This window comes from Hyla sarda, chromosome 2 (genome assembly GCF_029499605.1).
Source record: "Hyla sarda isolate aHylSar1 chromosome 2, aHylSar1.hap1, whole genome shotgun sequence".
In the NCBI taxonomy this organism is placed as follows: domain Eukaryota; kingdom Metazoa; phylum Chordata; class Amphibia; order Anura; family Hylidae; genus Hyla; species Hyla sarda.
Window position 1 is genome coordinate 143,518,626 of NC_079190.1, and position 23,455 is coordinate 143,542,080.

Genomic DNA, 23,455 nt, shown 5'->3' on the forward strand with positions numbered 1-23,455 from the left:
GTCCCTGGCCAGAGACCAAGTATCCTAGGAAAGGAAGAGATTGGCATTCAAACAGACATTTCTCTATTTTGGCATAGAGTTGATTGTCACGAAGTCTCTGAAGAACCATACGGACATGCTGGCGGTGTTCTTCTAGATTGGCAGAAAAAATCAGGATATCGTCCAGATATACAACAACACAGGAGTATAAAAGATCACGAAAAATTTCATTAACAAAGTCTTGGAAGACGGCAGGGGCGTTGCACAGGCCAAAGGGCATGACCAGATACTCAAAGTGTCCATCTCTGGTGTTAAATGCCGTTTTCCATTCATCCCCCTCTCTGATGCGGATGAGATTATAAGCACCTCTTAAGTCCAGTTTGGTAAAGATGTGGGCACCTTGGAGGCGATCAAAGAGTTCAGAGATGAGAGGTAGGGGGTAGCGGTTCTTAACCGTGATTTTATTAAGACCGCGGTAGTCAATGCAAGGGCGTAGAGAGCCATCTTTTTTGGACACAAAGAAAAATCCGGCTCCGGCAGGAGAGGAGGATTTACGGATAAAGCCCTTTTTTAAATTTTCCTGGACGTATTCAGACATGGCAAGAGTCTCTGGGGCGGACAGAGGATAAATTCTGCCCCGGGGTGGAGTAGTGCCCGGGAGGAGGTCGATAGGACAATCATAAGGCCTGTGAGGAGGTAGAGTCTCAGCTTGTTTTTTGCAAAAAACATCCGCAAAGTCCATATAGGCCTTAGGGAGACCGGTTACGGGAGGAACCACAGAGTCACGGCAAGGGTTACTGGGAACCGGTTTTAGGCAGTCCTTGGAACAAGAGGGCCCCCAACTCTTGATCTCCCCAGTGGACCAATCCAGGGTTGGGGAGTGAAGTTGAAGCCAGGGAAGTCCAAGGAGAATTTCAGAAGTGCAATTGGGAAGGACCAAAAGTTCAATCCTCTCGTGATGAGGTCCGACGTGCATTAGAAGGGGCTCCGTGCGGAAACGTATGGTACAGTCCAATCTTTCATTGTTTACACAATTGATGTAGAGGGGTCTGGCGAGACTGGTCACCGGGATGTTGAACCTGTTGACGAGAGAGGCCAAAATAAAATTTCCTGCAGATCCGGAGTCCAAGAAGGCCACAGCAGAGAAGGAGAAGGCAGATGCAGACATCCGCACAGGCACAGTAAGACGTGGAGAAGCAGAGTAGACATCAAGGACTGTCTCACCTTTGTGCGGAGTCAGCGTACGTCTTTCCAGGCGGGGAGGACGGATAGGACAATCCTTCAGGAAGTGTTCGGTACTAGCACAGTACAGGCAGAGATTCTCCATGCGGCGTCGTGTCCTCTCTTGAGGTGTCAGGCGAGACCGGTCGACCTGCATAGCCTCCACGGCGGGAGGCACAGGAACAGATTGCAGGGGACCAGAGGAGAGAGGAGCCGGGGAGAAGAAACGCCTCGTGCGAACAGAGTCCATATCCTGGCGGAGCTCCTGACGCCTTTCGGAAAAACGCATGTCAATGCGAGTGGCTAGGTGAATGAGTTCATGTAGATTAGCAGGGATTTCTCGTGCGGCCAGAACATCTTTAATGTTGCTGGATAGGCCTTTTTTAAAGGTCGCGCAGAGGGCCTCATTATTCCAGGATAATTCTGAAGCAAGAGTACGGAATTGTACGGCATACTCGCCAACGGAAGAATTACCCTGGACCAGGTTCAACAGGGCAGTCTCAGCAGAAGAGGCTCGGGCAGGTTCCTCAAAGACACTTCGAATTTCCGAGAAGAAGGAGTGTACAGAGGCAGTGACGGGGTCATTGCGGTCCCAGAGCGGTGTGGCCCAAGACAGGGCTTTTCCAGACAGAAGGCTGACTACGAAAGCCACCTTAGACCTTTCAGTGGGAAACTGGTCCGACATCATCTCCAGGTGCAGGGAACATTGGGAAAGAAAGCCACGGCAAAACTTAGAGTCCCCATCAAATTTATCCGGCAAGGATAGTCGTAGACCAGAAGCGGCCACTCGCTGCGGAGGAGATGCAGGAGCTGGCGGAGGAGATGATTGCTGAAGCTGTGGTAGTAACTGCTGAAGCATAACGGTCAGTTGAGACAGCTGTTGGCCTTGTTGCGCTATCTGTTGCGACTGCTGGGCGACCACCGTGGTGAGGTCAGCGACAACTGGCAGAGGAACTTCAGCGGGATCCATGGCCGGATCTACTGTCACGATGCCGGCTGGCAGGAGGTGGATCCTCTGTGCCAGAGAGGGATGGCGAGGACCGTGCTAGTGGACCGGTTCTAAGTCACTACTGGTTTTCACCAGAGCCCGCCGCAAAGCGGGATGGTCTTGCTGCGGCGGTAGTGACCAGGTCGTATCCACTAGCAACGGCTCACCTCTCTGGCTGCTGAAGATAGGCGCGGTACAAGGGAGTAGACAGAAGCAAGGTCGGACGTAGCAGAAGGTCGGGGCAGGCAGCAAGGATCGTAGTCAGGGGCAACGGCAGGAGGTCTGGAACACAGGCTAGGAACATACAAGGAAACGCTTTCACTGGCACGATGGCAACAAGATCCGGCAAGGAAGTGCAGGGGAAGTGAGGTGATATAGGGAAGTGCACAGGTGATAACACTAATTGGAACCACTGCGCCAATCAGCGGCGCAGTGGCCCTTTAAATCGCAAAGACCCGGCGCGCGCGCGCCCTAGGGAGCGGGGCCGCGCGCGCCGGGACAGGACTGACGGAGAGCGAGTCAGGTACGGGAGCCGGGGTGCGCATCGCGAGCGGGCGCTACCCGCATCGCGAATCGCATCCCGGCTGGAGGCGGTATCGCAGCGCCCCGGGTCAGTGGATCTGACCGGAGCGCTGCAGTGAGGAGAGTGTAGCGAGCGCTCCGGGGAGGAGCGGGGACCCGGAGCGCTTGGCGTAACAACTCTAATATGATAGGTCTCTAATATGATGGGACTCTAATATGATAGGACTCTAATATGATAGGTCTCTAATATGATAGGACTCTAATATGATAGGACTCTGATATGTAAGGACACTAATATGATAGGACTCTAATATGATAGGACTCTAATATGATAGGGTAAATTGTTTGAAGGACTTATAAGGGATTACATACAGGAATACATAGGGGATAATTGTATTATAAGTGATAGCCAGCATGGGTTTACTAAGGATAGAAGTTGTAAAACCAATCTAATTTGCTTTTATGAAGAGGTGAGTAGAAGCCTTGACAGAGGAATGGCTGTGGATATAGTGTTTCTGGATTTTGCCAAAGCGTTTGATACTGTCCCTCATAGACGTCTGACAGGTAAGTTAAGGTCCTTGGGCTTGGAAACTTTAGTTTGTAACTGGATTGAACACTGGCTCATGGATCGTACCCAGAGAGTGGTGGTCAATGATTCGTACTCTGATTGGTCCCCGGTAATTAGTGGTGTACCCCAAGGTTCAGTACTGGGCCCGCTGTTGTTTAATTTATTTATCAATGATATAGAGGATGGTATTAACAGCTCTGTTTCTATCTTTGCAGATGACACCAAGCTTTGTAGCACGGTACAGTCTATAGAGGATGTGCATAAGTTACAAGATGACTTGGATAGACTAAGTGTCTGGGCATCCACTTGGCAAATGAGGTTCAATGTGGATAAATGTAAAGTTATGCATCTGGGTACTAATAACCTGCATGCATCGTATGTCTTAGGGGGGATTAAACTGGCAGAGTCACTGGTAGAGAAGGATCTGGGTGTACTTGCAGATCATAGACTACAGAATAGCATGCAATGTCAGGCTGCTGCTTCCAAAGCCGGCAGGATATTGTCATGTATAAAAAGAGGCATGGACTCAAGGGACAGGGACATAATACTCCCCCTTTATAAAGCATTGGTACGGCCTCACCTGGAATATGCTGTTCAGTTTTGGGCACCTGTCCATAAAAGGGACACTGCGGAGTTGGAAAGGGTGCAGAGACGCGCGACTAAACTAATATGGGGCATGGAACATCTTAGCTATGAGGAGCGATTAAAGGAGTTACAATTGTTTAGTCTTGAGAAGAGACGTTTAAGGGGGGATATGATAAACGTATATAAGTATATTAATGGCCCATACAAAAAATATGGAGAAAAACTGTTCCAGGTTAAACCCCCCCCCCCCAAAGGACGAAGGGGCACTACCTCCGTCTGGAGAAGAAAAAGTTTAGTCTCAAGGGGCGACACGCCTTCTTTACCGTGAGGACTGTGAATTTATGGAACGGTCTACCTCAGGAACTGGTCACAGTAGGAACAATTAACAGCTTTAAAACAGGATTAGATACATTTATGGAACAAAATAACATTAATGCTTATGAAGAAATATAAAATCCCATCCCTTCCCCAATATCGCGCCACACCCCTACCCCTTAATTCCCTGGTTGAACTTGATGGACATATGTCTTTTTTCGACCGTACTAACTATGTAACTATGTAAGGACTCTAATATGATAGGACTTTAATATGATAGGTCTCTAATATGATAGGACTCTAATATGATAGGTCTCTAATATGATAGGTCTCTAATATGATAGGACTCTAATATGATAGGTGTCTAATATGACAGGTCTCTAATATGATAGCTCTCTAATATGACAGGTCTCTAATATGACAGGTCTCTAATATGATAGGACTCTAATATGATAGGACTCTAATATGATAGGTCTCTAATATGACAGGACTCTAATATGATAGGACTCTAATATGATAGGTCTCTAATATGATAGGACTCTAATATGATAGGTCTCTAATATGATAGGACTCTAATATGATAGGTCTCTATTATGATAGGACTCTAATATGATAGGACTCTAATATGATAGGACTCTAATATGATAGGTCTCTAATATGATAGGTCTCTAATATGATAGGACTCTAATATGATAGGACTCTAATATGATAGGTCTCTAATATGATAGGTCTCTAATATGATAGGTCTCTAATATGATAGGACTCTAATATGATAGGTTTCTAATAGGATAGGTCTCTAATATGATAGGACTCTAATATGATAGGTCTCTAATATGATAGGACTCTAATATGATAGGACTCTAATATGATAGGTCTCTAATATGATAGGTCTCTAATATGATAGGACTCTAATATGATAGGTCTCTAATATGACAGGTCTCTAATATGATAGCTCTCTAATATGACAGGTCTCTAATATGACAGGTCTCTAATATGATAGGACTCTAATATGATAGGACTCTAATATGATAGGTCTCTAATATGACAGGACTCTAATATGATAGGACTCTAATATGATAGGTCTCTAATATGATAGGACTCTAATATGATAGGTCTCTAATATGATAGGACTCTAATATGATAGGACTCTAATATGACAGGTCTCTAATATGATAGGACTCTAATATGATAGGTCTCTAATATGATAGGACTCTAATATGATAGGTCTCTAATATAATAGGACTCTAATATGATAGGACTCTAATATGATAGGACTCTAATATGATAGGACTCTAATATGATAGGTCTCTAATATGATAGGTCTCTAATATGATAGGACTCTAATATGACAGGACTCTAATATGATAGGTCTCTAATATGATAGGTCTCTAATATGATAGGTCTCTAATATGATAGGACTCTAACATGATAGGACTCTAATATGATAGGTCTCTAATATGATAGGTCTCTAATATGATAGGTCTCTAATATGATAGGACTCTAATATGATAGGTCTCTAATATGATAGGACTCTAATATGATAGGACTCTAATATGACAGGTCTCTAATATGATAGGACTCTAATATGATAGGTCTCTAATATGATAGGACTCTAATATGATAGGTCTCTAATATAATAGGACTCTAATATGATAGGACTCTAATATGATAGGACTCTAATATGATAGGACTCTAATATGACAGGTCTCTAATATGATAGGTCTCTAATATGATAGGACTCTAATATGACAGGTCTCTAATATGACAGGACTCTAATATGATAGGTCTCTAATATGACAGGACTCTAATATGATAGGACTCTAATATGATAGGACTCTAATATGATAGGTCTCTAATATGATAGGTCTCTAATATGATAGGACTCTAATATGACAGGACTCTAATATGATAGGTCTCTAATATGATAGGTCTCTAATATGATAGGTCTCTAATATGATAGGACTCTAATATGACAGGACTCTAATATGATAGGTCTCTAACATGATAGGACTCTAATATGATAGGACTCTAATATGACAGGACTCTAATATGATAGGTCTCTAACATGATAGGACTCTAATATGATAGGTCTCTAATATGATAGGTCTCTAATATGATAGGTCTCTAATATGATAGGACTCTAATATGATAGGTCTCTAATATGATAGGACTCTAATATGATAGGACTCTAATATGATAGGACTCTAATATGACAGGTCTCTAATATGATAGGTCTCTAATATGATAGGACTCTAATATGACAGGTCTCTAATATGACAGGACTCTAATATGATAGGTCTCTAATATGATAGGACTCTAATATGATAGGACTCTAATATGATAGGACTCTAATATGATAGGTCTCTAATATGATAGGTCTCTAATATGATAGGACTCTAATATGATAGGACTCTAATATGACAGGTCTCTAATATGATAGGTCTCTAATATGATAGGTCTCTAATATGATAGGACTCTAATATGATAGGTCTCTAATATGATAGGTCTCTAATATGATAGGACTCTAATATGATAGGTCTCTAATATGATAGGTCTCTAATATGATAGGACTCTAATATGATAGGACTCTAATATGACAGGTCTCTAATATGATAGGTCTCTAATATGATAGGACTCTAATATGATAGGTCTCTAATATGATAGGACTCTAATATGATAGGACTCTAATATGATAGGTCTCTAATATGATAGGTCTCTAATATGATAGGACTCTAATATGATAGGTCTCTAATATGACAGGACTCTAATATGATAGGTCTCTAATATGACAGGACTCTAATATGACAGGTCTCTAATATGACAGGACTCTGATGTGATAGCACTCTAATATGACAGGTCTCTGATATGACAGGACTCTAATATGACAGGACTCTAATATGAAAGGACTCTAATATGATAGGTCTCTAATATGATAGGTCTCTAATATGACAGGACTCTAATATGATAGGTCTCTAATATGATAGGTCTCTAATATGACAGGACTCTAATATGATAGGACTCTAATATGATAGGTCTCTAATATGATAGGTCTCTAATATGATAGGTCTCTAATATGACAGGTCTCTAATATGATAGGTCTCTAATATGATAGGTCTCTAATATGACAGGACTCTGATATGTAAGGACTCTAATAAAAGTCATAACTTGTAGCTTCTGGGCCCCAACATGGACAGAGGTGTCAGCAGAGAGCACTGTACACACTTAAAAGAAATTCAAAAAGAAAAGATCTTCCTCCAGCTGGTAAGTACGGGAAGGATTAAGATTTTTAAATAGATATCATATTTGAGTCCTATTAGAGTCTTAACACAGACAATTCAGTAGAATGGAAGGCAAACTCCTCATCAGTACTTCCCTGCAGAAGTCACTGTACTACTATAGTACATATAAAGTATGGGGAGGACAGCTCCTTCTCTGAGAACGGGCGTTGGAGTTAAAGCCCGCTAGAGGGCGGAGCTAGAGCCGAGCGGGACGGAGGGTGTGGCCGGAGCCCGGTGGGAGACGCTGGGGGGAGGGGAGCGGTTTCCTTGCTCACCTGCAGTTGGGACACAGAATAACTTTGTGTGGAGACAACGCGTTACTTGTGCTCGGACTGCACCGTGTGACTGAGCATCCGCTGAGTGACGGCATCTGCACAGGTAAGGGGCGGCCGGGGCACAATGCGGACACGAGACGCCTAGAAGGTGCCCGGGCACCGGTGGGAGTGAGGGCTGCCCGGTACCGGGTGATAATGTCCAGCTCCGGACATGGAGAGTGCAGACCCGGAGTGTGTGGGGTGTCACGTCTGTCTGTAGCGTTCACCAAATTCTTACTGATGTAGCAGAGTTATGTCTGTCAGGATTAGGAATGTGCTGTCTGTCAGGCGTAATATAGTCTGATGCCACACAAGTATACATAGAAAAGTTTTAGCAGAGCTAAGTTTAGATTAAGTGTCACTTTAGTATAATTGTTTCCCAACCAGGGTGCCTCCAGCTGTTTCAAAACTACAACTCCCAGCATGCCCGGAAAGCCAAAGGCTGTCTGGACATGCTGGGAGTTGGAGCTTTGCAACAGCTGGAGGCACCATGGTTGGGAAACACTGGTATAAGTCATCATCTGTTACGTTGAGTTTACATAGGACTGCAAGATATCATCAAGCTTCTTATACGTATGTCTTTACATAGGACTGCAGGTTAACTTCAAGCCATATATCCATCCCAATGCACTACTGACCATTCCCTTTGGGGGTGTCACCATTTGGGGTGAGCTCCACTGCATGTGTTCAGGATCAGTTTAGAAATCTTGTAGACCTAACTGAGCCTGATATTTACAGTTTTGTGGAACATTTCCTTCTTGTAGTATTTATGGTTAGTGGACTAATATAGATCAGTGTTTCCCAACCAGGGTGCCTCCAGCTGTTGCAAAACTACAACTCCCAGCATGCCCGGACAGCCAAAGGCTGTCCAGGCATGCTGGTAGTTGTAGTTTTGCTACAGCTGGAGGCACCCTGGTTGGGAAACACTGATATAGATACTAAGGGTGCGTTCCCACCTGGGGTATACGCAACGTATTTGACCCTGCACAAAATTAGCGGCAAAATTACACTGTGTATTCCTCGCTCAAAGGGCTTTCCGGCGGCAGCCCTACGCGTGTAGTGAGTTTTGGAGGCGGGGCCGTGTCCCGGCATGACTGACGCGCGGCTCCGCCTCCAAAACTCACTGCACACACAGGGCTGCCGCGGGAAATCCCTGTGTGTATAGTGAGCGAGGAATAGGCAGCGTATTTCCCGCTGCTGTATATATGGCAGGTGGGAACGCACCCTTAGGCTGTGCTCAAACAGCCGTCTAGACCCGTCCCGTTCTTCTCCCGTCAAAAAAAAAAAACGGACTTAATAAAAAAAACGGACAATAATGGATGTTTTCCGTTTGGATCCATCATTGTTCAGTTAAAGGGGTAGTCCAGTGGTGAACAACTTATCCCCCATCCTAAGGATAGGGGATAAGTTTGAGATCGCGGGGGGTCCGACCGCTGGGGCCCCCTTCGATCTCCTGTACGGAGCCCCTACAGCCCGCGGGAAGGGGGCGTGTCGACCTCCGCACGAAGCGGCGGCCGACACGCCCCCTCAGTACAACTCTATGGCAGAGCCGAAGCGCTGCCTTCGGCAATCTCCGGCTCTGCCATTGAGATGTATTGAGGGGGCGTGTCGGCCGCCGTTTTGTGCGGAGGTCGACACCCGCTATCTCGGCGGAGAGCCTGGCCCCTGTACAGAGAGATCGCAGGGGGCCCCAGCGGTCGGACCTCTCCGCGATCTCAAACTTATCCCCTATCCTTAGGATAGGGGATAAGTTGTTCACCACTGGACTACCCCTTTTAATAAACCAAAAAAAAATTTTTTTTTTTTGTTCTGAGCATGCTCGGAAGTAAAAACGGATGCAAACGAATGGCATTAAAGGCTCATCCGTTTTTCATAGACTTCAATGTTAAATTTACGGTATCTATTTTTTTTTCTTTGATGGGAGAAAAAGAATACTGCATGCACTGTCTTTTCTCCTGGGGGTGGTGGGGGAGGGGAGGAAATGAGCGCCGATGGGAACAAACGGATGTGAAATGATTATAAATAAAAAAACAACAGTTTGTAATCATTTTATAAGCAGCAACAACGGAACCTGAACGGGGGAAAAAAAAGGGGACATCATCCTAATAGTAACAGAACGGTTGAGCTCTGCTACATCTGTTTGGCTGTAGTGCTTAGCCCCAGCATTGGCAGGGAAATCTTTCCAGGTGGGAGGCAGGCGTCTAGCTGGCACTTCCAGTTATTCAGGACTTTTCCCTGGATCTGGAGGATCCCAGTGTTTTACATACTGTATCTATTGCTGTGTACTGTATGGAGCGCGTTGTTTGAGCTTCTTTGTGTTCTGCCAGATGGGAGTTTGCTTTGTGGTCGCTATGAAATGTTGGCGTTGGTTGTGAGAACTTTGGTATAAAGTAGGTGATCCAAAATATTTGTATTTCTCCTTCCTGCCTGTGCAGTCTTAGGTTATATTTTCCATACAGTACTTGGCTGCTCTCTTGTATGGACCTGTCACTGTGTACAGATATAGAGCACGAGGAGACGGGCAGATTTATAGGAAAAATGTAACATATGATCTATCGAAATAACTTGTTTGTTTTAGCTTGAGTCAGGTGGGCTGGCTTATCACAATACGTGCTGATGTAGCTGTCAATCACTGATAAGGACTGCCCTCTTGACTCCTAAGCCCAGCATAAGCAGAGATCTATATGAATATATGAACAGATCACATGTTATGCAGAATCTATTCCCACAAAAGTACAGTGGACCCCCCCCCCCCCCGACCTACGATGGCCCCGACATACGATCATTTAAACATATGATCATCTCTCAGAGGCCATCGCATGTTGAAGGCAGCATCAATATACGATGCTTTTATATGTCGGGGCCATCGCATAAACGGCTATCCGGCAGCGCAGACTGCTTCAGCTGCCACTGGACAGTCATTTACGGTGCCCCTTGTGGTCCGCTGACGATCACTTACCTGTGCTCGGGGCTCCGGCGCATCCTCTTAGGGATCCCCTGCATCGTCGGCGCTCTCCATCGTCGTCATCACGTCGCTGCGTACACCATCCCGTCATCCAATAGGAGCGGCATACATAGCGACGTGATGGCAGCGACGGAGAGCAAGGATGACGGGGAAGCAGAGGCCTAGTCGAAGTGTCGGGGACGCGGCGACACCGATGAAGGGCGACATTTAGGGCAGCGGTGACGGTCCGGAGCGGCGGGGACACGTGAGTATAACCTCCAATACCAGTGGTCTTCAACCAGCGGACCTCTAGATGTTGCAAAACTACAACTCCCAGTATGCCTGGACAGCCATTGGCTGTCCGGGCATGCTGGGTGTTGTAGTTTTGCAACATCTGGAGGTCCGCAGGTTGTAGACCACTGTCCTATACTTTACATTGCACGGATCGCTCAACATACGATGGTTTCAACAAACGATGGTCCATTTGGAACGGATTACCATCGTATGTTGAGGGACCACTGTATATATCAATCTGCTCTATAGAATGTTGTTGATGGATCAGTGCCCTTCAAGGGGTTGCTGGTTGACAGAGCTCTTCTCTATGTATCTGGCCTTTCACATCTGCTTGATGTTTGTTAGGCTAGGTTCACACTGTGGAATTTCTGGTCAGAGTTTCTGCCGGAGATCGAGCCGGCGGCACTAAGACCGCACGGACTACATTGCCGTCCCCATAAATGGCAATGCATTTCTGAGCAGATCTCCCAAAAGCTTTGCAGTCTATGGGGGCAGCAATGCAGTCTGCTCGGTCCTAGCAGCGCCGGATTGATCTCTGGCACAAATTCTGCAGTGTGAACCCAGCCTTAGACCACTTTTACATCACATTTTGGGGTATGTCCTAATCAAGCACTTTGGCATATCAGCAAAAAGGTTTACCATAGCTTACCAGCAGCACCACCATAGACTTTAATATACCAAATGTACTCTACTAGGGGGAGATTTATCAAAACCTGTGCAGAGGAAAAGTTGCCCATGGCAACCAATCAGATCGCTTCTGCAAAATGAAAGCAATCTGGTTGCTATGGGCAACTCAGCAACGTTCCTCTGGACAGGTTTTGATAAATCTCCCCCCATGTGACTACATTTGGTCTGTTTCTTGAAAAAATGTGTTGTGTGCAGGACTCAAAGGTGTAGAAGACAAGATTTTGGAAATGGACAACCATAGTCACTAGTAGACTCACATTTAGTCTGCTAATGTCTGAGTGTACTGGGGGTATGGTCATGGTATACCTTTCTGAAGGTGTTCTGATGTTCGTTGTATGGCGACACAGCCCCAAAACTTGATGTGAACATTGAATTTACCAGTTATAATTGAGAAGTTACATGTTATTTAGCCATTGCTGGAGACCTAATCAGGTCCCATGACTGCACTGTCCGTCAGAGGGGAAGCAGTTTTACTGCTCGTCACCTTTGTCATAATGTACCGACTTTTCTCTGAGACATTATATACAGTGTCTCATAAGTACACCCCTCCTTTTTTTATTTTTTTATATTTTACATACCCCTATATTTTATCTATTTATGTGATAACACTGAAGAAATGCGCTCTTCTACAATGGAAAGTAGTGAGTGCACAGCCTGTATAACAGTGTTTAATGTTGTGTCCCCTCAAAATAACTCAGCACACAGCCATTAATGTCTAAACCTTGGTAACAAGTCAGTACACCCCTGAGTGGAAATGTCCAAATTGAGCCCAATTAGCCATTCTCCCTTACCGGTGTCATGTGACTTCTTAGTATTACAAAGTCTCAGTTGTGAATGGGGAGCAGGTGTCTTAAATTTGATGTTATTGCTCTCACACTCTCAAATACTGGTCACTGGAACTTTAAGATGGGACCTCATGAACTCTCTGTGGATCTGGAAAAAAAAAGAATGTTTGCTCTACATAAAGATGGCCTAACATATGAGAAGATTGCCAAGACTCTGAAATTAAGTGGCAGCATGGTGGGAAAGACCATACAGCGGTTTCACAGGACAGGTTCCATTTGAACAGGCCTCACCATGGTCAATCAAAGAAGTTGAATGCACGTGCTCATTGTCATATCCAAAGGTTGTGATATCATATTTTCATATCCAAACATGTACTGTGAAAATCTGAAGCAGTATAATGGTGGTCACACAACATACCGATACACCCTTGGTCTTTGGTGCTTAACGACCGAGGGTGTACCTATACGCCCTGGTCCTGTTACCGATGTTTGAAGCGTGCTCACGAGCTAAGCACGCTTCAAACCCCGTGGGTCCCGACTGCTATCAGCAGTCAGGACCCACGGTAAATACGGGCATTGCAGATCGAGCTGAAGCCCGACATTAACCCTTTAGATGCCGCGATCAAAGTTGAGAAAATAGTGGTAAAATTGCGATGTCCCTATCAGCTTAATGGACAGCGGGAGGGCCCTTACCTGCCTCCTTGCGTCCGATCGGTCCTCTGCTGCTTCAGAAAGCTTTCGCAGGCTGGGGCAGCAGAACAACGATAACACTGTTCAATGATATGCTATGACATAGCATTGAACAGTGTATGCAAACGAAAGATAGGGGGACTAAAAAAAAGTTAACAAAGAGTATTAGTGAATTAACCCCAAATGTCTGAATGATTAACATATAAGGTTAGTTAAACCGCATGGTCGATGGCATATACGTAAAAATAAAAAGTCCAAAATTGCAAATTTTTGGTCACTTCATATACCATAGAAAGCGATCAAAAAGTCCAATCAAAACAAAAGTGGGACCAATAAAAACTACAGATCGCGCCGTGTTCAGAAAAATAAAAGTTGTAGGGGTCAGAAGATGACAATTTTAAACATACTAATTTTGGTGCATGTAGTTAATTTTTTTTTTTCTTTAAGTAGTAAAATAAAATTAAACCTACATAAATTGGGTATCCTTGTAATTGTATTTACCTGCAAAATAAATATAAGGTGTCATTTTTACCAAAAAGTGCACTGCATTTTTTTTTTCACCCAACAAATTATTTTTTTCTTCAGATTATGATCTAAAATAAGTCATGTCATTATAAAGTACAATTGGTTACACAAAAAACAAGTCCTTATATAGGTCTGTAGGTGCACAATTGAAAGTGTCATACTTTTTAGAAGGTGAGGATGAAAAAACTAAAGTGCAAAAACGTAAATTGTCCTTGTCCTTAAAGGAGATATCCAGTGCAGAAAAACCTATCTCCTGTCCTAAGGATAGAGGCTATAGGGGTGCCCCCTGCGATCTCCTGTACGGGGCCCTGGCAGCCCGCAGAAAGGGGGCGTGTTGACCACCGCTTGAAGCGGCGGCTGACATGCCCCCTCAATACAACTCTATGGCAGAGCCGGAGCGCTGCTTTTGGCAATCTCCACCTCTGCCATAGCGATGTATTGAGGGGGCGTGTCAGCCGACCCTTCGTGCGGTGGTCGACATCCGCTATCTGGCCAGCGAGCCGGGGCCCCGTACAGGAGAACCAGGGGGCCCCAGCGATCGGACCCCCACCGCAATCTGAAACTTATCCCCTATCCTTAGGATAGTGGATAAGTTTTTCAGCCCTGGACTACCTTAAAAGGTTACTCTGCCCTAGACGTCTTATCCCCTCAAAGGATAGGGGATAAGATGTCTGATCGCATGGTCCCACTGCTGGTGACCCCCAGAATCTCTCTTGTAGCCCCCTGAGTCATCACTTCAGGGAGCTAAGTTTGCTTGCCCCTCCCATAGACTTGCATTTAGGGGGCGGAGCTGTGACATCAGACTACTCTGGCCCCTGTATTGTGAGTCATCACGCACGGGGCAAATTTAGCTCCGTGCAGTGATGTTAGGGTTTGTGGCTGCAGGAGAGATTGCGGGGGTCCCCAGCAGTAGGACTCCTGCGATCAGACATCTATCCCCTATCCTTTGGATAGGGGATAGGATGTCTAGGGTGGAGTACCCCTTTAAGGGGTTAAAGGGGTACTCTGGTGGAAAACAAAATTTCTAATCAACTGGTGCCAGAAGAGTTAACAGATTTGTAAATTACTTCTATTTAAAAATAACCCTTCCAGTACTTATCAGCTGCTGTATGCTGCAGATGAAATTGTATAGTTATTTTCTGTCTGACCACAGTGCTCTCTGCTGCCACCTCTGTCCATGCCAGGAACGGTCCAGAGCAGGAGAGGTTTGCTATGGGGAATTGTTCCTGACATGGACAGAGGTGTCAGAAGAGAGCACTGTGGTCAGACAGAAAAGAACTGTACAATTTCCCCTGGAGCATACAGCAGCTGGTAAGTACTGAAAGGGTTAATATTTTTAAGTAGAAGTAATTTACAAATCTGGCCAGCGAGCCGGGGCCCCGTACAGGAGAACCAGGGGGCCCCAGCGATCGGACCCCCACCGCAATCTGAAACTTATCCCCTATCCTTAGGATAGTGGATAAGTTTTTCAGCCCTGGACTACCTTAAAAGGTTACTCTGCCCTAGACGTCTTATCCCCTCAAAGGATAGGGGATAAGATGTCTGATCGCATGGTCCCACTGCTGGTGACCCCCAGAATCTCTCTTGTAGCCCCCTGAGTCATCACTTCAGGGAGCTAAGTTTGCTTGCCCCTCCCATAGACTTGCATTTAGGGGGCGGAGCTGTGACATCAGACTACTCTGGCCCCTGTATTGTGAGTCATCACGCACGGGGCAAATTTAGCTCCGTGCAGTGATGTTAGGGTTTGTGGCTGCAGGAGAGATTGCGGGGGTCCCCAGCAGTAGGACTCCTGCGATCAGACATCTATCCCCTATCCTTTGGATAGGGGATAGGATGTCTAGGGTGGAGTACCCCTTTAAGGGGTTAAAGGGGTACTCTGGTGGAAAACAAAATTTCTAATCAACTGGTGCCAGAAGAGTTAACAGATTTGTAAATTACTTCTATTTAAAAATAACCCTTCCAGTACTTATCAGCTGCTGTATGCTGCAGATGAAATTGTATAGTTATTTTCTGTCTGACCACAGTGCTCTCTGCTGCCACCTCTGTCCATGCCAGGAACGGTCCAGAGCAGGAGAGGTTTGCTATGGGGAATTGTTCCTGACATGGACAGAGGTGTCAGAAGAGAGCACTGTGGTCAGACAGAAAAGAACTGTACAATTTCCCCTGGAGCATACAGCAGCTGGTAAGTACTGAAAGGGTTAATATTTTTAAGTAGAAGTAATTTACAAATCTTTTTAACTTTCTAGCACCAATTAACTTAAAAAGAATTTCCACTGATGTATCCCTTTAAACACAGTTATACAGGCTGTGCACTCACTACTTTTGTAGCAGAATTTCATTTCTTCAGTGTTGTCACATGCAAAAATATAAAATATTTACAACATTGTGAGGGGTGGACTCACTTATGGGCGATACTGTATGTTTGTTAAGACAAAAAAGGCGGTGTTATTGTTCAATAAATACATCTGTTCAGCTGGGTTTTACTCAGAGCTTTTTGTGGGAGTTTTGTCATCCAGTTTTTTGAGCCAAAGCCAGAAGTGGATTCAAAAGGTAAAGTAAATACAACAAGAAGACTTAAAACAGGGGTGTGAAAAAACAAACAAACAAAAAACTACTTGTCCAGAGACTAAAACAGGAGCACAATCTACTTCATTTTTCCATAATTTATGCTCCAAAAAAAAAAAAAAAAAAAATTACCTGCTGGATAAACTTACATGTTATTTTGATACTTTAGGTCAGCCTGATTTCAGCAATACCAAATTTGTTTAGTTTTTGTCATGTTTTACTAATTAAAAAATGTTCTGACCCCTAAAACATTTTTATCTTTCCGTATACTTGGCTGTACGAGGGCTCCTTTTTTGCGCCGTAATCTTCTTTGTATTGGTACAATTTTTGTAATGATCGCACTTTGAACTTTTACTGGGGATATAATGTTATAAAACACGCAATTCTGTGTTTTTTTTATTTTCTTAAGTTATCGCTATTGATTGTACCGAATATATGTTATGTTTTAAGCTTGTGCAATTGCACACGTGCCAATACCAAATACGTTAATTTTTATTATGTTAATATATATATATATTATATATATATATATATAATTATTATTATTAATTATTTATTATTAATTATATATTTTTTTAGATTCTTCATACAGATCAATGTAGTTCTATTGAACTCCCTTGATCTGTGCTCATTTGGTTGAGCCTGTTCCAGGCAGGTTCAATGAAATACAGATCCACGGCAGCCATTGAGGTAGAGGTTAGCCCTCCAGCTACCTTCACAGTGGACCACCCCCTGAAATTGCACTGCGGGAGGATAGGGGATTCGTGATCCACCCCACTAGACAACCAGGGATGGTTGAAAGGTCCATTTAGACTCCGCTGTCGGCTTAGACAGCGGTGATCTAAATGGTTAATAGCCGGCCGTGGCCACATGCCGGCTATTAGAGGCGGGCCCCAGCTACTGAAATCAGCTCCGGCATAATAAAATTAAAGGGGTACTACCATGCTGACAACTTATCTCCTATCTAAAGGATAGGGGATAAGTTGCCTGATCGCGCTGGGAACCCCCACGATCTTGCACCCAGCTCTCATCAGGCCCCTGAGTGAACATCCGCTCCGGGGCTGATGACGGGGCCGGTGATCGTGACGTCACAGCTCTGCCCCCTCAATGCAAGTCTATGGCAGGGGCGAGACAGCTGTCTTGCCCCCTGCATTGAGGGGGCGGAGCGTGACGTCACATGGGGGCGGAGCCGTGACATCACGATACTCCGACCCCATGATCAGCAGTCATCAGACCCGGAGCGATGTTCGCTCCGGGGCCTGATGAGAGCGGGGTGCTGCATGGAAGATCGCGGGGGTCCCCAGCGGTGGGACCCCGCATGATCAGGCAACTTATCCCCTATCCTTTAGACAGGGGATAAATTGTCAGCACGGTAGTACCCCTTTTAAAGTGGGAAGTTGGTCCAGCCCTGCTTGTCCGGAACAGGGCTAAATGAATGAAAAATTCACCTGCCCGGAACTGCATTTTTATTTATTTTTGGCCGCAATGACAATAATAAAAAGATATAGAAAGTAGATACTGAGACGGCACTGCTCAATCCGGCAATTAACTGGTTACCAGGTATGGAGCGGTAGTAGCTGTAGATAAGTCCTCTATCCTATGTTGAGTACACAGTGGTGCTAGGATATGATGTGAAAAGTGGAATCAATGTACAAAATCATGAAAGTAAAAAGAAATCTATCTGCACTCACTGCTCGGCTAAGGACTAGATGCTCCTCAGACTGGGACTGACCGGGGAGATGAGTGGCACTCAGAGGCAAGCTACGGGTGTTTGAGTGCCACTCATCTCTGCAGCCGGAGTACCCTGTCAGTCCCAGTCTGAGGAGCATCGAGTAGTTTGCCGAGTGGTGAGTGTAGATATATTTCTTTTTACTTTCGTGATTTTATACAATAATAAATAGACAAAACAAAAAAAAAAAACAGCAACACATACATTGCCTTGATCTGTCAGGGATTTCCCTGTGAAGTCTTCTGTTCGGCTGCTGAATGCTCCTGCTACTTCTGAGATGAATTCGACTCACACAGTGATAGCCAACTAAGCCAGGACACTGCTGCAGCTGGTGATTGGTTGAGCGGGCTGTCATGACTGCTGAGATGAGTCTGTCTCAGGAGTAGCAGCCAGAGCATTCCCCGGAGGAGCAGAAGACTTCATAGAGGGATCCCTGGGGGAACGAAGTATATGTTTTTGGGGGGGGGGGTTTGTTTTGATCCAGGGTACCCCCTTCAACTTTTTAACTTCGACTTTCTGCTGGATCCGCTTTTGGCTTTGGCTAAAACTACAGCATTAACCCCTTAAGGACCAGGCCATTTTACACCTTAGGACCAGAGCGTTTTTTGAACATCTGACCACTGTCACTTTAAACATTAATAACTCTGGAGTGCTTTTATATATCATTCTGATTCCGAGATTGTTTTTCCGTGACATATTCTACTTTATGTTATTGGTAAAATTTTGTCGATACTTGCATCGTTTCTTAGTGAAAAATTCCAAAATTTGATGAAAAAATTGAAAATTTAGCATTTTTCTAACTTTGAAGCTCTCTGCTTGTAAGGAAAATGGATATTCCAAATCATATTTTTTATTTTTTATTTTTTATTTACATATACAATATGTCCACTTTATGTTTGCATCATAAAATGTACGTATTTTTACTTTTGGAAGACACCAGAGGGCTTCAAAGTTCAGCAGCAATTTTCCAATTTTTCACAATTTCCAAAATCACAATTTTTCAGGGACCAGTTCAGGTTTGAAGTGGATTTGAAGGGCCTTCATTTTAGAAATACCCCATAAATGACCCCATTATAAAAACTGCACCCCCCAAAGTATTCAAAATGACATTCAGTCAGCGTTTTAACCCTTTAGGTGTTTCACAGGATTAGCAGCAAAGTGAAGGAGAAAATTCACAATCTTCATTTTTTACACTCGCATGTTCTTGTAGACCCAATTTTTGAATTTTTACAAGGGGTAAAAGGAGAAAATGTATACTTATATTTGTAGCCCAATTTCTCTCGAGTAAGCACATACCTCATATGTCTATGTAAAGGGTTCGGCGGGCGCAGTAGAGGGCTCAGAAGCGAAGGAGCGACAAGGGGATTTTGGAGAGTATGTTTTTCTGAAATGGTTTTTGGGGGGCATGTTGCATTTAGGAAGCCCCTATGGTGCCAGAACAGGGAAAAAAAAAACCCACATGGCATACCATTTTGGAAAATAGACCCCTTGAGGAACGTAACAAGAAATAAAGTGAGCCTTAATACCCGACAGGTGTTTCACGACTTTTGCATATGTAAAAAAATGTAAAATAAATTTCACTAAAATGTGTTTCCCCCCAAATTTCACATTTATGCAAGGGTTAATAGCAGAAAATACCCCCCAAAATTTGTAACCCCATCTCTTCTGAGTATGGAGGTACCCCATAAGTTGACCTGAAGTGCACTATGGGCGAACTACAATGCTCAGAAGAGGAGTCATAATTTGGCTTTTTGAGAGCAAATTTTGCTCGGGGGCATGTCGCATTTAGGAAGCCCCTATGGTGCCAGGACAGCAAAAAATACCCACATGGCATACCATTTTGGAAACTAGACCCCTTGAGGAATGTAACAAGGGGTGCAGTGAGCACTTACCCCCCACTGGTGTCTGTCATATCTTTGGAACGTTGGGCTGTACAAAATTTTTTATTTGCACAGCCCACTGTTCCAAAGATCTGTCAGACACCAGTGGGGTGTAAATTCTCACTGCACCCCTCATTACATTCCGTGAAGGGTGTAGTTTCCGAAATGGGGTCACATGTGTTTTTTTTTTTTTTTGCGTTTGTCAAAACCGCTGTAACAATCAGCCACCCCTGTGCAAATCACCTCAAATGTAAATGGCGCACTCTCCCTTCTGGGCCTTCTTGTGCGCCCCCAGAGCACTTTGCGCCCACTTATGGGGTAACCAAAAACCTTTGACCCTTTGCACACACAAGCTACCGATGTTTAAACGCTGAAAATGTCCCCTCTACTTTTCAGCGTTTTAACATCGGTAGCTTGTGTGTGCAATATACTGTGGAACTGCAGTCCACATGTGGTTGAACATACTTACCAGTGGTCAACTGGATGGAATATAAATAATACTATTAAGCGCACACACAAGCCCGTAGTTTTAAGTTATACACTCACCTTAAAAATTCTTTTTAACATTATATGAATAAAGGTTAAATTTTAGGGGTTTAGGGGAGTTAATAAGGGTTTCAGTGACCCTGGGCTTCCCAGGGTCAAAGGTTTTTAATTATCACCCTAACCCATCCTGGGGTTTGGTTGTCGCACTTATGGGGTATCTCCGTAGTCGGGAGAAATTGCATTACAAATTTTGGGGGGCTTTTTTCCCTTTTACCTCTTGTCAAAATGAAAAGTATAGGGCAACACCAGCATGTTAGTGTAAAAAATGTATTTTTTTACACTAACATGCTGGTGTAGACCCCAACTTCACCTTTTCATAAGGGGTGAAAGGAGAAAAATCCCCCCAAAATTTGTTAGGCAATTTCTCCAGAGTACGGCGATACCCCATATGTGACCCTAAACTGTTGCCTTGAAATACGACAGGGCTCCGAAGTGAGAGCGCAATGTGCATTTGAGGCCTGAATTAGGGATTTGCATAGGGGTATTCTACGCCAGTGATTCCCAAACAGGGTGCCTCCAGCTGTTGCAAAACTCCCAGCATGCCTGGACAGTCAACGGCTGTCCGGCAATACTGGGAGTTGTTGTTTTGCAACAGCTGGAGGCTCCATTTTGAAAACAGTGGCGTACCAGACGTTTTTCATTTTTATTGAGGAGGGGAGGGGGGCTGTGTAGGGGTATGTGTATATGTAGCGGTTTTTTACTTTTTATTTTATTTTGTGGTAGTGTAGTGTTTTTAGGGTACAGTCACACGGGCGGGGGATAACAGGGAGTTTCCCGCTGCGAGTTTGACCTGCCGCGCAAAATTTGCTGCATTGCAAACTTGCAGCCTGATACTCGCTGTAAGCCCCCTGCCCATGTGAATGTATCCTGTACATTCACAGGGGGGGGGGGGGAACCTCCAGCTGTTGCAAAACTACAACTCCCAGCATGCACAGTCTATCAGTGCATGCTGGTAGTTATAGTTTTGCAACAGCTGGAGGCACACGGGTTGGGAAACACTGAGTTAGGAAACAGACAATGTTTCCCAACCAGTGTGCCTCCTGTTGTTGCAAAACCACAACTCCCAGCATTCTCAGGCATGCTGGAAGTAGTAGTTCGGCAACATCTTTAGAGCCAGGTGTTGCCGAACTACAACTCCCAGCATGCTTGGAGTTGTAGTTTTGCAACATCTGGAGGACTACAGTTTGCAGACCACTAATACAGTGGTTCCCAATCTGTGCCCTTCCAGATGTTGCAAAACTACAATTCCCAGTATGCCAAAACTGTCCAGGCATGCTGGGAGTTGTAGTTCTGCAACATCTGAAGGGCCAGATGTTAAAGAACTACAATTCCCAGCATGCCTGGACAGTAAGGGCATGCTGAGGATGTGTAGTTTTGCAACATCTGGAAGGGCACAGTGGTCTCCAAACTGTGGACCTCTAGATGTTGCAAAACTACAACTCCCAGCATGCCCAGACGCCAAGGGCTGTCTGGGCATGCTGGGAGTTGTAGTATACAGGGTCCCAATACAGCAATGCATGTCGCTTTACGGCGACGTGCATTGCTGTAAAGGGCCCGACCGCGGCTGAAGATCAACTCACCTGTCGCCGCCGTCTTCATCGCAGGGATCCGGGTCTTCAGGGACGAGGTAAGTACCGGGGCCGGGCCCCAGCACTCCCCCGTCCCCCGCTGCGTCCTCCGGTCTTCCTCCCGTCCTCTCCGGGATTTCAGGGGCAGGGCGGGAGGAAGTAACCGCCCCCTGCGATTGGTCGGTTAACTAACCGAAGAATCGCAGGGGATCGGAGGAGGTGGCAGGCTTGCCACCTCGCTCCTAGGCTCCAGCATGGTCCTGGCTGTCTGACCCGATCAGCCCGGTATCGCCGCAGATCGCAAGGGCGATTTCCCTTGCAATTTGCGTCGATCGCCGACATGGGGGGCCTACATGGCCCCCCTCTGCGTTTGCCCTGGATGCCTGCTGAAGGATTTCAGCAGGCATCCAGTTCCGATCTCTGCCCGGCGAGCGGCAGGGACCGGAAAACGCCATGACGTCGTGGGACGTCATTGGTCCTTAAGGCCCAGGGTGCCATGACGTCCCAGGACGTCATTGGTCCTTAAGAGGTTAAAGGCATCGTGTCATATATAAGGTAATATCAATGGGGGAGATTTATCAAAACCTGTGCAAAGGAAAAGTTGCCCATAGCAACCAATCAGCTCGATTCTTTAATTTTCAACAAGGCCTCTGCAAAATTAAAGAAGAGATCTGATTGGTTGCTGTGGGCAACTTTTCCTTTGTATAGGTTTTGATAGATCGCCCCCAATGTTCTTACCATGTTCTGATGTCCTGCATTGAATCTTTCAATGTGCTGATAATCGCTTTGCAAAATGTCCTGAGCTGTATATTATTAAAGGGGTACTCCGGTGGAAAACGTTTTTTTTTAATCAACTGGTGCCAGAAAGTTAAACAGATTTGTAAAGGACTTCTTTAAAAAAAATCTTAATCCTTCCAGTACTTATTAGCTGCTGAATACTACGGATGAAATTCTTTTCTTTTTGGAACACAGTACTCTCTGCTGACATCACGACCACAGTGCTCTCTGCTGACATCTCTGTCCATTTTAAGAACTGTCCAGAGCTTCATATGGTTTCTATGGGGATTTTCTCCTACACTGGACAGTTCTTACAATGGACAGAGATGTCAGCAGAGAGCACTGTGGTCATGTCAGCAGAGAGCTCTGTGTTCCAAAAAGAAAATAATTTCTTCTGTAGTATTCAGCAGCTAATAAGTACTGGAATGATTAAGATTTTTTAATAGAAGTAATTTACAAATCTGTTTAACTTTCTGGCACCAGTTGATTTAAAAAAAAAATAAAAAATAAAGTTTTTCACCGGAGTACACCTTTTAAGCACCTTCAACATCACCGCCCTGCACCCTGAAATCCTGCGCAGGTTCAGAAGCAGCGCTATCCCTAGCCATGAAGCACCCTTTCTGGCAACACAAGATTTGAAAGGTGCATAGTGGTGACTTTGGAGGGTTCGGGCTGACTTCCAGGCATCACTAGTG

At 44.8% G+C, this 23,455-nt stretch overlaps 1 protein-coding gene across 11 annotated transcripts in view; it reads left to right on the forward strand.

Annotated features, from left to right (window-relative positions):
• The window catches only part of LMO7 (LIM domain 7), a 239,648-nt gene that overhangs the window by 50,143 nt on the left and 166,050 nt on the right, over nucleotides 1–23,455 (forward strand). For 3 of the 11 annotated variants that reach the window (XM_056555525.1, XM_056555528.1, XM_056555524.1), the window contains exon 1: nucleotides 7,914–7,962. The exons of 1 other annotated variant lie outside the window; for it this stretch is intronic. In XM_056555525.1, the coding sequence (XP_056411500.1) occupies nucleotides 7,927–7,962 (36 nt within the window). In that variant the 5' untranslated portion in view covers nucleotides 7,914–7,926. Of the gene's footprint in view, nucleotides 1–7,657; nucleotides 7,835–7,909; nucleotides 7,963–11,879; nucleotides 11,900–23,455 lie in introns of those variants that run through there. 7 more of the 11 variants (XM_056555522.1, XM_056555529.1, XM_056555526.1 and 4 more) reach the window with 6 other exon arrangements.